Source organism: Triplophysa dalaica, chromosome 14, assembly GCF_015846415.1.
Source record: "Triplophysa dalaica isolate WHDGS20190420 chromosome 14, ASM1584641v1, whole genome shotgun sequence".
Lineage (NCBI taxonomy): Eukaryota > Metazoa > Chordata > Actinopteri > Cypriniformes > Nemacheilidae > Triplophysa > Triplophysa dalaica.
Window position 1 is genome coordinate 12,517,443 of NC_079555.1, and position 15,310 is coordinate 12,532,752.

General features: G+C 42.6%; 2 protein-coding genes across 2 annotated transcripts in view; one reads left to right on the forward strand and one right to left on the reverse strand.

Moving 5' to 3' along the window:
• LOC130435844 (uncharacterized) overlaps positions 1–15,310 on the forward strand; it is a 476,195-nt gene that overhangs the window by 70,286 nt on the left and 390,599 nt on the right. The gene's annotated exons all lie outside the window — the stretch shown is intronic.
• LOC130435842 (extracellular calcium-sensing receptor-like) lies at positions 9,138–12,481 on the reverse strand. Its single transcript, XM_056766691.1, has 6 exons — positions 12,255–12,481; positions 11,865–12,153; positions 11,040–11,783; positions 10,718–10,945; positions 10,213–10,336; positions 9,138–10,051 (listed from the first exon to the last, which is right to left on the reverse strand). Exons 1-6 carry the CDS (start codon positions 12,479–12,481, stop codon positions 9,138–9,140), a joined length of 2,526 nt encoding a protein of 841 aa, XP_056622669.1.

Below are 15,310 nucleotides of genomic sequence, written 5' to 3' on the forward strand. Positions count from 1 at the left end.
TTTTCTATAGGCAGTAAGCCTTTTGCATGCTGTATATGTGCACTAGCTGCCTCACATTTTGCAGGAGTGCTCGGAGCACCTGAAATTGAAAGAAAATAAACTATGAGCAGAAAAGCCCCTTATGTCATGTTTTCTTTTCACAGAGAGAGAGCACATTCAGGCCATGCCCACACCGGGGGAAACGATTAAATGCTCTCCTTTGACTTTCTATTGCAGAGAAGCTGCCTCCTTGTCACTTCTGACTTCTAACAAAAACAGAACAATGCCTAAAAGCTGTTGTGTGACAGTGTGTACAGCCAAACAAGCTGAAAAACCCAGACCTAGGTTTTATAAACTACCAAACCATAAAGGCCAGCCTCTAAGTAGACAAAGGTGGATACAAGCAATAAGACGTGAAGCATCAGCAGGAAGAATTGGTAACTTATGGAATCCTGACACTAAGTAGGCCCCTATGCCTGAAATAATATAGGGTCATGCTTCAGTATAGGGGGCAGTTTTTGCTATAAACAAACCATTAACTACGACTTTTCCCCAATAAACTGGGGAAAAGGTTTAGGTATTGGGTAAGATTAGGGATGTAGAGTATGATCATGCAGACTATGTGCTTTATAAGTACTAATAAACAGCTAATATGCCAATAGTAGTCATGCTAATAACAACTAGTTAATAGGTAAAATTGCCCCCCATTCTGTAGTTCTAGGTTTTTTATCTTGTTTACTGTCCAACTTGTCACATAGCAGTTTTTAGACATATTGCGCTGTCTTTGTTATAAGTCAAAAATTACAAGGAGGCAGCTTCCCCAATACAAAGTCCGAGGGTTGAATTGTTTACCACCGGTTGGTGTGGTTTTTAAGTTATTTATAATGTTGCTCTGTCTCTATTGTCCAATCGAATGACAGAGGGGCAGGTCTTTTACAGTTGCTTGCCTAATCTTCATCATCGCAGCCACAAGAGCCTTTGGCATCCCCCTGACACGTCTCGCTTGCCACCTGTGTTCTTTTGTCCTCCTCAGGTCTTACGGGAGCCTCGGACACCTGCAACCTATCCAAATATTTTCATAGGTGCCAATCATACAATGACCCCGGAACGACTCTGGTGACTTCAAATGTCCCCGATTCGAAATCTATAGCTCATCGCGGCCCCCTCATTCGGTTCCCAGAGTTTGAAGTCGGTACGACCTCGTTATGTACTATATCGATCGTTTTGTGCCTTTTAGCATTTGCCGTACACAGAGGGCTACGGGCTTTGAATATGTGGTGTGTGAGGGTGTGACAAACTAGCCTTTGAACCCTCAAGGTTTTTGTATAAATAAAGCAGATTTATATTGAAAATGCTAGGCAGAGACTTTTTTCAGTGAAAAGTGCATTTGTATACAAAGTAAGCATTTTAACCCCCTGATGTGTACAATATACGAATATGGGGTGCCTATAGGATACATGTCTATAGTTTTTCATACGAAAGTTGTTTATAGTCTTAAAATTTGACTTTTTACAGTATTGTCCAATGGAAGCCTACGAGGCTACTCTATTGCTGAGTATTGTCCACAGGAAGTCCCAATCATAATTTATTTTGTAGGCTGCTAATGAACTCACCACTTTTCGCACTATGATTCATTACATTTATATAGCACTTTTCTGCCTGAGCACTCAAAATGCTTTTACATGGAAAGAGGGCATCTCCTTAACCACCACCAACTAGTAAACGCACTAGAAAATGTTCCCTCGGTTCTAGTAAACCACCCTCTCGGTATGTGGAACAGCGGCCGACAGACTACCAGAATGTAAAATTTGGGGCCCCTCGAACCCCCTGACACTCTTAACCTATCCCATTAATTTTCATAAACTCATGTTAGACAATGGGACAGAAAGTCCCATCGACCTGAAATTCACATATATGCCTCATTACAGGCCCCTGGGTCGTGTTCTAGGGATCCGCACCCCTTGGACCTTATTGACCAATCAGTTAGCCCAAAAAGACACCAGCAGCCTAAAAAAAGTTTGCGAATATACTCTATTTGAAGGAATAAAGGGATCAAAAGGTTGCAGGCTCTCAAAATAAATTCCAGACAGTATACCTCAGGGGTCTCTCAAACCAGGATCCCGAGTTTGTAGCTTAGAGAACCTCCCTCCTGTTATCTTAACGGATGTAACCGTAGCCTTTCCCACCACTGTTTTACCCGCAACCGCAGGGACAAAAAGGAAAGTAGACAAACAACAGAGCTTCAGATTAGGGGATCGTATCTTTATTTAGGCACTCTTAGGCACTGAACATAACAAACAAAACAAGACGTGTACCTGGGGTTTAACGTCTTCCCTAAGAAGAAAATAAAGGTAACAAAAAGACACATGCACCGGTAAACAAGTTACATAAACAAAACCCGACTCCTCCTCCCTACAACAGGTCAGCGGCGTTTAGGGCTGCCAATCATATCTCACCGCATGGAAAAACGTAATCTTCCCACCAGATGTTTAACATTCCCTTCCCCGATTTTTAAAGGAGCTCTAATAAAGGTTACATGAGCGGAGTTCAATATTTTTATAAACTCATAACATCGCTGTTATCTGCGTAGGTGAACTCGTGAAGTACCTCTTTTGTGAAAAAAGATGTGACCTTTCTTTTGTTTAGTTTACTTTTTCAATAGGGTCTATCGGGCTATTAAAGGAAAAAGCCTGCATGAAAGATTTTTGTGAAACACACTACAAATCGTTTCCCTCAGTTCTAGAAAACAGAGCTCACAGTATGTGTAAAAGGGGCCTAAAGATTATCAGAATCTAAAAAAAAGATTATCAGAATCTAAAGTTTGTGACTCTCGAGGCTCCGGGAGCTGATGAAACATTACTTATCCCAACCATATTCATAAGCTTGTTGGACGTTAGGGTAGGGCTAGGGTACAGAAAGGTCCGATCGAACTGAAATTCAAGTAAATGCCCCTTCACGGCCCCTGGGTCGTGTTCTAGAGTTCTGCCACCCTTGGACCTCATTGACCACTCAGTTTGCCCCAAAACACACCGTCAGTCTACAAATGCGTGGCAAATGTGCACTCTAGAATACAGAGATTGAATGGTTGCAGGGTTTGTAATAAATTGACCTTTTACAGTATTGTCCACTGGAAGCCTACGAGGCTACTGTCAAATAAGTTATGGTTGGGACTTACTGTGTTTTTTCTGAGTAAAAGGAAGTCCCAGTTGATGGTGTTTACACGGGTAGCTAGTGTACACACCGTTTTTAGGCTTCTTAAGCACACTGATTATCTTTAATGTACATCATTAAGAGGGATTGTGTCTCATGCACTATACTTTTGGTTTTACCTGTACAACTCATTGCAAAGGTAACTAATGGCCATTAACAGCCTTTGCACAGTACATTCGCCACCTATAAGGGCCCCGTCAGAAAAGTCATGGATGTACATGCCACTCATAACTTGCTTGACAGGCCTGACATAGGTAGCGAATTTACATCCCACTCATAACACTTTTGATATGGATCCCATAGGCAAATATTTTACGCACCATTTTTAAGCTTCTGGAGCACAACTATGAACTTTAATGTACATAAATATGAAGGATTGTGTCTTTTCTGTACTCTACTGTTGGTTTAAGCTATATAACTTATTGCCAAGACAAATAATGACCATTTACAGGCTATGTACATTGGCCACCTATGAAGGCCCCATAAGATAAGATACGGATGTTTAACTCATTGCCAATGTAAACAAGACCATTTACGAGAACTTACAGTGTCTACCTATTTTGGCCTCTTTGAATGAGTCATATGGTGTAAAAAAACGTCTTTGTTACGGATGTAACCTCAGTTCCCTGATGAGGGAACGAGTCGTTGTGTCGAACCGACAGATGTGGTTCGCCCTTGAGAACCTATCACTTCGACTTGTTTAGAAAAAGGCCAAATGAAATTGTCGAATGAAATATGAGTGCCGGACTCCGTTCCCGGATATCCAGGTATTAAAGGGACACGGCGTGCTGCATTCATTCACCTTAGTTTTGAGGAGCCTGAGAGCCTCTCATGACTACTGCAGCGGTCGGCACGTGTTTGTGGCAAGAAGGACACAACGTCTCGTTCCCTCCATCAGGGAACTGAGGTTCCCTTTCGGTCGGTCTCTCGATGTTGTGTCGAACTGACAGATGGGGTTCGCCCTTGAGAACCTATCAGCTCGCTACTTTAGAAGAGGCCAATGAAATTTGGCTTGTAAAATTTGCATGTCAGTCTCGGCCCCCGGATATCCGGTATAAAAGGAAGACGGCGTGCAGCATTCATTGAGCTTTTGTTCTTCAGAGCGATCGCTCATGATTACGAACAGTTTAAAACTTAAGCTTAAAAATTGCCGGATCTTATACGATCTATCTCCCTATCCTGCAGCGACCTTCCCTTGGGCATCTCGGCAGTTCCAGAGGTGTTAGAGATTTTTCAGGGCTGAGCATTTCTCCAGCACGGCAGGTCCCGCTGTTTTCTTGGGTGCGGCACCCTCATCCAGGAGGGGGACGGACACGATACCTGCATCAAGTTTCTGGGCATCCAGCATGATGAGGCAGCGTTTGTAGACACATCTTGCCAGCACTGTGGGCAGATGGTCATTCAGACGTTGCGGTCACGGGTGGCTGTCTTCCTCTGGGAACCAGCCACCACTTTGTTTGCTCCCCGGGGTGTGACATCAGTGGCTAAAGGCTCCGCTGTCCGCTAAGGCTAGCAGCGTTGGTGATATGGGGACTTCTGCGAGCGTAAACCAGCCAGCCAAGTGCTCACGGGCCACTCGCACCTCGCCTCGCTCGTCTTACCGTTCCCCAACTGACGATGGCAGACTGTCCGGATCGTCAGCCACGTATTCGGAATCGATACATGACGAAGATGAGATGCCGCTCGCAGCATCGGAGGTAGACTTGTTGGCAATCGACACTGGAGACTCCAAACTCCCCCTCTCCACCTCAGTCAGAGGCAGGGACGCCCCCATACTTTGGGCAGAGGTCGCCACCCTTCTGGCGAAACAGGCCATCAAGCTGGTCCCTCAAACCAAGATTGTCAGTGTGTTTTACAGCCCGTAGTTCACCGTTCCCAAGAAAGGCCCTATTCTTGATCTGCGTACCTTTAAAAAGCACCTTCACAAGCTGCCATTCAGGATGCTCACGCAGAGGCACATCCTGACATCCATCAGTTGTCAGGACTGGTTCGTGGCAATCGACCTGAAGGACGCTTACTTTCATGTCTCGATTCACCCTCGACACCGACCGTTCCTACGTTTCCTCAGGGAGAAAGGTGTGTGGGTACTAAACTATCTCGACGACTGGCTTATCTTGGCGCACTCGCGAGATCTGTTGTGTATATTTTTTCAGGGGGACGGCTGACTGCTTGAATGTTTCAGGCAGTTCAACACTGACTGAGCGCGTTCTGTGGTCAGGCGCGCTGTCATGGAGACAGAGTTGAGTTCCATACTGAGAAAGAGGGTGCTTTGCATGGGGGAAAGCTCGCTCTTTTCTTGGTTGAACTATAGTGGCAATCGATCTAGGTGCCGGAGTACAAGGTCCCTGTGTGTACATTACCGTTCTCGAGAGTGTGCTAAGAAAAGCCAGTCATCGAGATAGTTTAGTATCCGCACATCTCTGTCTTTGAGGGAAGTGAGGGCGGCCTCCACGATTTTCGTAAAGACTCGTGGGGAGAGGGACAGACCGGGGGACTAGAATGCAGGCAGTGCGGATCTCTCGCCGTGGGGAGGCACCTGGGGCAAGGGCGGCCAAGTCGTGGCAAGGAGGCTATGCTTGATACCCTCTGTCTGCTTCTTTACTGTCGAGAACTGCTGCTCGACAGTATTACCAAACAGAACCCCTTTATTAGCGGCAATAGGGGCTGCGTACACTTTCAGAGTGGACGGGGAGAGGCTGTTCTCAGGAATCTAGACTGTGCAGGAATGGAGTCGCCACTCTCCGCAGAGAGACCCAGATGGTTTAAGAGCCGAAGCACGAGGCTCCTTGTGCTTGCTCAGCAGATCTTGTGAGTTCACCAATATAAGCCAGTCGTCGAGATAGTTGAGGATCCGTGTGCCCTGTCCTTTGAAGGGAGCGAGGGCTGCCTCCGCGAGTCTGATAGAGACCCGGGGTGGGAGGATCAGACCGAAGGGCAGGTCATGCTACTAGTATCCATGCCCCTAGCTTACGCATTCAAGCTTTCTTGGGAATGTCGAAGTCTGGGCTGTAAAACCCTGAGAACATCTCGGCTAGAGGGGTGGGCTCTAGGCACCCTATGCCAGAGGAGCAGCGACCTTGGCCATAGTAACCTCGGCAGGCGTCTGGCGAACTGGAACGCATTGCCGAGAAGGATCGTTCTCTCTAGCCATCGCAACGGGCTGGTGTCCCCCCAAGTATCGTGCAGAGGAACTAGAGGGACGATCTGCTTCACAGTCCCACGGTCGGGGTGGTTCGGTGGCTGGCAGAGCAGTCACCCCGCGCAGGGCAGAACCCCGGGGAGGTTTGATGGCTCTGTGACTTAGCTGCTTATTGTCGCCGGCCGACGCCATGTCCAGAGAAGGTCGCTGAAGGCAGTGCAGTATGGACTCGCCTTAGATACCCTAGTGTCGAGTGCTACCGGGAGAGGAAAAAAACCCAGAGAGAGTGAGGATACTCTTCTGTGAGAGAGTGGACACCAGGCCCGTTCCGTCCCGCCAGTGGAATGGTCGGGGGTTTGGGACCAATGGGGGTCGGACTTATCCCATCGAGGCCGTTTAATTATCTTTGGGCTGGGGCAAAAGCTTTCCTCCAGAGTGGTCTAAGTTTCTGGCGGGGCATCCACTGGGAGGGTGCCGATGCCAAAGGGGCTGCCGCGGGGAGGCAGGGCTGCTTGGGGGAGGCGGTGCTTGGGACATCGATGCCCGATGTCGAAGAGAACTTACAAGCCTTGCAAGAAAACCTTGGTCGACTTCTCCAGGTGGCAGCTCTCTAGGGTGCACGTTTTACCTTGGGGGACGTAGACATGCATATCTTGGGGGACGTAGACATGCGCCGCACAGTACAGAGAAGTCACAGCTCCTAAGCCAGTCAGACAGGGACGCAGCAAGAACAACCTATTCCACGTCCTTGTGAGCTCTGCACGCACTACTGGAAAAAGCTGGTAAGCGTGCCGGGGCATGGATGGTCCGTGAAGCTGACGGAGTGACCTCTGTGGGAACCCCCAAATCGCCCTCGCTGCTACCAAAGTGGTTGTCCTTGCCGAAGCGGCGATCTCGCTCTGGAAGCAGATGGGGTTCCGGCAGCATTCAAAGAGAACGTAGCCAGCCGTGACCGCAATCTCGGACGAGGCAGGGAGCTCAGAGGTGACCATTTTGGACGAGACAAGGAGATCAGATGTGACCATCTTAGACGAGTCAGGAAGCTCAAATGTGACCATCTTGAACGAGGCATTTGGCATAAGAGAATTAAGAGCGGTCAGCTTGGCTGAAGCGATGGGCACAGGGGAGTCCATTGCGGCGGCCATTTTGTCAGCGGCCTCTGGAGCGACAGCCATAAAGTCAGCAGCCTCCGGAGAGCCAGCCATCTTGTCAGTGGTCTCCGGAGCAGCAGAGCAGTGTACAGCCCAGACAAACAACAAGGCTACAACCACAACCGGCAGAGCTGACTCCAGGGACTGGACTTCAGGAACAGACGCCTTCAGGACCACCGGACTTGGGACCACCAGGCCTGGGACCTTAGGGAAACCATTTCCTCACACAGACAACAGAGGACTTTCTGTCAGACTTGAAGCCAGACACTTGAATCTCGACCCAAACATCTTGAGAGCGACCTCTGGACTTGTGACCATCTTGTTAGCTGGTTCTGGGTTGGTAGCCATCTTGCGAATGGGCTCAGGGCTGGTAGCCATCTCGCGAACATGCTCTGGACTAGCTACCATCATGTGGAGAGAGGGTTCAGGATAGGCGGATGTATACTAGGTGATATTCATGGCCGACCAAAAAAATTTTAGGTAACACTTCCTCTGCTTCTCAAACTGTAAATGATGAACCGCAAAACTGAAGCACAAGGTCAATATATTGTGCTTATGTCCAGTTAGGGTTATAATTGGAAAAAATAAAAAATAATAACCTGATCCAGACCTTCATTAATTGATTGTCACAATCTTGACTATAATAAAGAAATTCCTCCACAAAAACCTCTATGCTGCGGCCATGTTTAAAAATAGATCATAGTCTGTGTAATGCACCACAGCAAATACCTGCTGATGTTCTGATGTTCCTAGATTCCATGGCGGGTGCTGGAAGGGTGATCGGGGTAGATGGTTCATAAACTTCATGTGTTAAATATATGGAAAGAAAGTCCTCATATAGTGAATGACTCTAAATATATTGAATGAATATGCAAATATGATAATACTTAATAAAGTCTATTCATTTTGTTGTTATGAGAACAACAACCTTCTCAGTTTGATAACCTTAAAATAGCTACCGCAAGAAAATAGCGAACATATTTCTTCATTGTTAGAAGCGTATCGAGTCCAGTTGCCAGCTTTTTTGCCTGTACACGCATTCGCCAGCATGTTTATTGATTAGTTATTACTTAAAATTGCTGCTACTAGATTACGTGCAGACTCACTCATTTTTCAACATCTGACCGATCACAAATAATAACACAAGATGGCGCTTTGATGACGTCAGTTTTAATCCATATATTCATACTTTCATTCAATATATTCTAGTTTATTTCCATATATTCAACCAATTACCTATATTGATACTTTCATTCAATAAATTCTAGTTTCATTACATATATTCAAGTTTTATTCCATATATTCAACAAATCATAGGATATTCATATATATATTAATTCTTTCATTTAATAAATTCTAGTTTTAAACCATATATTCAACCAATCATATTATAAAACGTTAATATCCTTAACAGCATGCCATTGTATATACACAATGGCATAAATATGTGGCATATATAAATTTATATAAATATGTGATTATAGAGCCTGCCGATCAACATTAGAGTGCAACCTTCAGGTTGAATTATGCATGGATACGTGTTCTGCATATGTTCAGTCATTTGAATGTAAAACTTAAGCTAGTATTAGCCAAAAGGCAAATCACTTGTTAACTTTTGTAAATTAAAAAAAATAAAATGACTTATATTTTAGTATAGTTTAATATGATTTATACTGTGTTTTACCCATCAAATGTTGCTTTGTATTTTCTTCAGGTTTAAACAAAATAATGTAACATTTAGGTGCAAATATGCAAAATAGTAAACCAAAGCTTGATGCTAAAATGGCAAATATCTCCACAGCTACAGTAAATTTTCCAGGAGAACTGACATAAGCTGGAATAAATGTGATCCACACAGCACAGAATATGAGCATACTGAATGTGATGAATTTAGCTTCATTGAAGTTATCAGGCAGTGTCCGTGCCAGAAAAGCCAGAATAAAGCACAAGAGAGCCAGTAGACCAATATAACCCAACACAGCCCAGAAACCTACAGGAGAACCCAGACTGCACTCAAGAATGATCTTCTCTTTATAATATTTCATATTTTTATAGGGAAAAGGAGGAGATATTGTTAACCAAAGCACACAGATAAGAATCTGTATAATCGTAAAGGCAAGAACACTGAGTCTTTGTTGTACAGGCCCAAACCATTTCATTACATTACTTCCTGGAAGTGTGGCCTTGAAGGCCATTAACACAACCATTGTTTTCCCCAGAACACAAGAGATACAGAGTACAAAAGTGATCCCAAACGCTGTGTGACGTAACATACAGGACCACTCAGTGGGGCGACCAATGAAAGTTAGTGAACAGAGAAAACAGAGAATCAATGAGAAGAGCAGCAGGAAGCTCAGCTCTGAGTTGTTGGCTTTTACTATGGGGGTGTCCTTCTTACTGTGAAACAGAACTGTGACCAGAACAGTTATTCCTACTCCAAACAATGAGAAAAAAACCAGCACTATACCCATAACTTCTGTAAATGACAGAAACTCTACAGTCTTTAACACACATTTATTTTTCTCAGCATTAGACCAGAATTCCCCTGGACACTGCATGCAGTTATTTGAATCTGGAAAGAAAGATTATAATCACTACAGTTAGAGACGAATGGAAATATATTGCAATTTTGAACTCCTTTGACAAGAAACTGAATCCTGAACAGTAGAAGGAGAACACAAAAAGAGCAACTAACTATTCTTTTTTGTATCTGTGAGATGGCCTGAAGTTTACCTGTCTCATTACTGATTTCTCCATCTGCACATGGAATACATTCATAACAGCAGACAGGTCTTCCTTTCTGTCCAGCCTTCCTAGTGCCTGGAGGACAACTCTCACTGCACACAGACTTTGGCTTCTAGATGCAAACATAAATAACACCTATATATGTTTTATATAACAAGAGTTAGTTATATTGAGATCAGGATATTGTATCTTAAAGTATAAAGTTATACAAACTGAAGCTGAAATGGTGTTTTAAATAGTCTGATACTAATAATAATCTAAGAGAAAAAATATTAAACAAAACCTCTTTAATGTACCTAAGGAAGGATAATGCAGTATAACATTCTACATTAGTAAGCAAAAACTACATTATTTCTTATTACAATGTCATTCAGAAATGGCTTTTTGTTTTCTCTGTCAAATCAGCCAAATATTACTGTGACCTGTTTGTCCAATACATAAGTGCATTTTCCTTCAACAAATCTATTTGGAAAAATGTGTTACCATCATTTACCTGCCGCTGTCCTCCAGCCCAGATGATGTTTTCAGTGTTAAGCAGAAAGCGCTGGTCAGGGGGCAGTGAGGCATCATAGTAACCCACTGCTTTAAACTGGAATGATCCATCAGAGTCCTGCTGCCAGTTCACGACTTCATACTGGGCTGCTACAGCACCAGTGCTGTCAAACCACACACGATCTCCAAATTTGACGGTGAAATTTACCTTTTTCAGAGCCTTAACCACCTAGTAAGAAGGCAGATTTGGAACATTAGCATTGCTGCATTTTAACATATATCAATTAAAATGGGGATTTATTTTTCACACATTGACTTTTCACCTGATATGGTTGTATTGTCAGGGCATTTTCACAAATGTCTTGTTCTTTGCACTTGAGTATACTTTGTAGTGCATGAGCCACAGCATATACTGCTTTATAGACATTGCCTGAAAATCTATGTTCAGACAAATCTTCATGGTAATTCCTTAGCTCAAGTAGATCCTGATATTTACTGCCAAATTCAGCTTGAGAAGAATTATTTGAGCAGGGAAAAGCGGTGTTCCAGAATGATTTATTTACAAAGTCTGCAAACCCTTCGATACTGATTCTTTTCATTGCAAACCCCAGCGACCCACCCATCACATTAAGAGTATTGGAGGTGAATAGATTTTTTGATGTTATCCATCCTACCACTCCAATCATTTGGAGGCCTGTTATGTTCTGAATACTAAGCTGCTCAATAAGTAATCCCATCTCAAAAAATGCAACAAAGGCAACAATCGCCTTTGCTGTGCCTTGTTTCATTGTTTTTACCACTTTTAGGAGTTTTTCAGGCTCTGTTCGGAAGAATTTCACAGAGTACTCTACACAAATCCCCTCCTTTTTTGCTGCTTTTAGAAAATTTTCCATTCCACTATTCCCATACTCATTGTCAGTGTTCACAGCTCCAACCCAAGACCAACCTAAGTTCTTGACCAAAAGTGCAAGTGCTCTGGCCTGGTGGTAATCACTAGCAATAGTTCTGAAGAATGACGGGTAATCTTTTCTATTACTGAGACATTCACATTGTGATGAGTGACTTATCTGAAAAGGACATCACAAGATACGCTGAAACAGTTATCAGTCTGGCTCTTGTATTAAAATGTTACTGTTTTTCATGCTTACCACTGGAATTTTAAAAGGTCCTGTGGTCCTGGAAAGATAAACTGTTGTAGAAGACTCTGTTTCTCCTATAATCGCATGTACATGAGCCTGTCCATTGCATCTGTCCCCTGCTGCAAACCCATGATCGTTCATTACTGCCATAATTGCACTTATAGAAGACATTCTTGAAGCACAGCTATCATATATTCTATAGCCAATAGATACATTTGGGAGCAAAGTTTCATTTTTGTTGATCTCCTCAATTGCAAAAATCATGGTTTGAGCCAGTCGAAAATCTCTAACACTCACACTGTAAAAAACATGAAACCACTAGTATTAAAACAACATTTGTATTACTGTAAATACATCATTAGCTCTAATGTTTCTTAAACAGTTTCCAATGTATCAAACCTGGAGCATGACACAAATTGAGGATTTTGTTCGAAATCAAATGAAGGTAATGTTTCTTTAGTGTGGATTGGAAAAATTGCTCCAATGTTTATGTCTCCATCCTTTGACAGCAGCGGGTATTTAGGGTCTCCCATAATTCGACAAAGAGTGTTTTCAACCTTTGCATTAAGTTGATGGAAAAGCAGGAGTGTGTACAGAAATAAAAACATCTCAAAGATTGAGATCATCAGCAGCTGCAAAATGTAATTGATCCTCAATCTGTAATGGCTGTATTTTTATAGATATAGTATGGATGAATATTACGTAGGCAATGACCTCATTAAGGATGGAGCATGAGCTGAGCCAATTCCAGCAGGGGAATAGATGTCTGTGTACCATCCTGCAATTCATTTTTCTTTTAGAAAGAAAAAAAAAACATGACAATAATCATTATTTCTTTTCATTCTTTAGTAATCCAAAAACAATTTATAAATTGATACAGGGATGCAATGACGGCCTACTTTTTTGAGGGCAATGAGCAATTATGAATATATTACTGTATGGAATGCATGCTAGTTGCTGTTTTTACTTTATTCTATGGGCACCATTAAAATTCGCTTATCATTTACATTACATTCAGTCATTTAGCAGACGCTTTTATCCAAAGCGATTTACAGATGAGGAAAAAAATGGAAGCAATTAGAACAACATAATGACAACTAAAAGCATAAGTGCGATACAGAACTAGTCTCATGTAGCCTACCATAGTATACAGAGCTAAGTTTTGAAGTTGAAAAGGTGAAAACACAGAAGACAGACATACCCACATACAAACGCTCCACACAAACAAAATGCAAATGAACAAACACACTTACACAGGCGCTAGAAAAGGATCTACCACCTGCACTTGTTTTGGAAATTCTAGATATTACCAACCGACAAGACGCCTGAGAGCGTAATGCACGTGAAGGACTTTAGAACAAGGGGTGGTCACTCAGAAACTGAGGAGCTAAACCATGTAGGGTTTAATAGTTAATAAGCAATATTTTGAAGTTAATGCGATGCTTTATAGGGTAACCAGTGATAGGTTGACAGAACCGGGGTAATACGTTCATATTTTTTTGTACCTGTAAGAACTCGCGCTGCTGTTTTGGACCAGTTGGAGTTTTTTAAATCAGCCTGCAACCACCTAAAAGTACATTACAGTAATCTAGTCTTAACGTCATGAATGCATGAATTCTCTGCATCTGACAAGGACAGCATATGATGTAGTTTAGATACATTCTTAAAATGGAAAAATTTAATTTGACAGGTGTTGGCGACATGGCTCTCAAATGACAGATTATCGAATAGGATGCCAGGATTCTTAGCTGACAACAAGTAGGCTTAAATTTAATTGAACTATTAATACTTTATTTAACACAGAGTAGACCTCTAGCTGGTTCCATGTTTGTGTCGTGCACACAAATCCCTTGTCCATTATGTGGTATTGTAAAAAGGGTTGATAAATTAGTTCTATTGTAAGGCTTGATTGGGTAGTGAATCTCTGTAGAGGCCTTAATACACTGAAATCCACTCCACATTATATAATCTGCTTGGTGTGCTTTGATTTTGGAATGTTTTCCAATTTATCCGAGATTCAGCAGCTGTTGGATGGATGAAATAAAGGTGTTTTCAGGCATGCCAAAAATAGCAACGTTGGCACTGAGGCAACTGAAAATGAATTTGGAAGTAAAAAGGAAAAGGAATAACTTTTCTAATATGTTTACTTTCGATATTAAATAGAACAATGACCAAACGAATGAGCCAATGACCATTCTTTTTGAAATAGGTACTGTAATACTGCCAGGAAATAGTAAAAAAAGAAAAAAAGAAAACAAATGTGATATGATTTTACATGCCTGCGAAGACACCCTGATGTGTATTTTTTTTAAATGATAGCAAACTTAACAGAGCAGGTTAACTTTTTTGAAATAAGAATTGAAATGAGCATGGCTATAGCCTAATTCAGAAACACTGATCCATTATGAAAAATGTTCGGTGATTTTTTTTGTGGTAGATCCTCATTATTTATGTTTTATGAGGGCTCAAATCAATATCTGTAGTTGGCTCTGTCACATTTGGCGTAGTCAGCAGGGTCCGGGTCCACGCAGTGGTGTGTTTGGTTTTGTTTGTGGAGACGTTTGTGTATGGTGCGGTTTTTTTTTTTTTCACAGCAGCAGGGGCAGCAGCAGGCAGTGGTGTGGAGCGGGTTGTTTGAGAGCAGTAGCTGCTTAAGTATCAGTACGTTTTGTTTTACTTTATCTCATACCTGTTATTTTCTAATGGAGAGTGAAGTTGAAGAATTGAGAAGGCAGCTTCAGCTCCTATAGTAAGATAATGATCAGTTACAACGTCAAAATCATGCTGCAGCAGGGCCCTCAGTCAGTTCATATTCAGATACAGATGTGTGTACCCCTAGTATTGTGGGTTCCTATGACTGAGCGTATAATCCTTGTCCCTTTAAGAGCGACAATGTTCCATTTTTTGTTGAAGAGAAACTGATTTATATTTGAATGGGTAGAATAAATTAAGAGTAATTAACGTGATCTAAATATATCATCAAAAGAGGCCTTGTTTATTTTCTATCATTTAGGGGGTTCCGCCAGAACTGAAACCAGGTTCAGATCGAGAGAAGAGAGAGAGAATCCCACAAGGGTCTTCGCCGTGCTACATTAAATATATGGGGGTGTACACTCAAATTGCTCATCAAGAGCAGTTTTCTTCCCGTAAGCAGGGGAGTTTTTGCAAGACTTTTCACATGCACATTTTGCTTTAATGGAAAGGGTGATACAATGAGCCCCAAATTTGAATGCCTTGCTTAGGGATCAGTTCGTAGAGCATGTGATTGATAATAGTTTGTGTCGAGAGCTTAAGTGTTACGTCTGACTCCATCAACAGGCTACTATTTTAGAGGTAGATGAGGGGTCTCGTTCAGAGATGTGGGAAAGAAGTAATTCCGTTCCTTCATTTGCCACTCTGTATAGTGTCCAAGGACAAAGTGCACAGTAAGGTCAAAATCAGTATTGCCCTTTTCG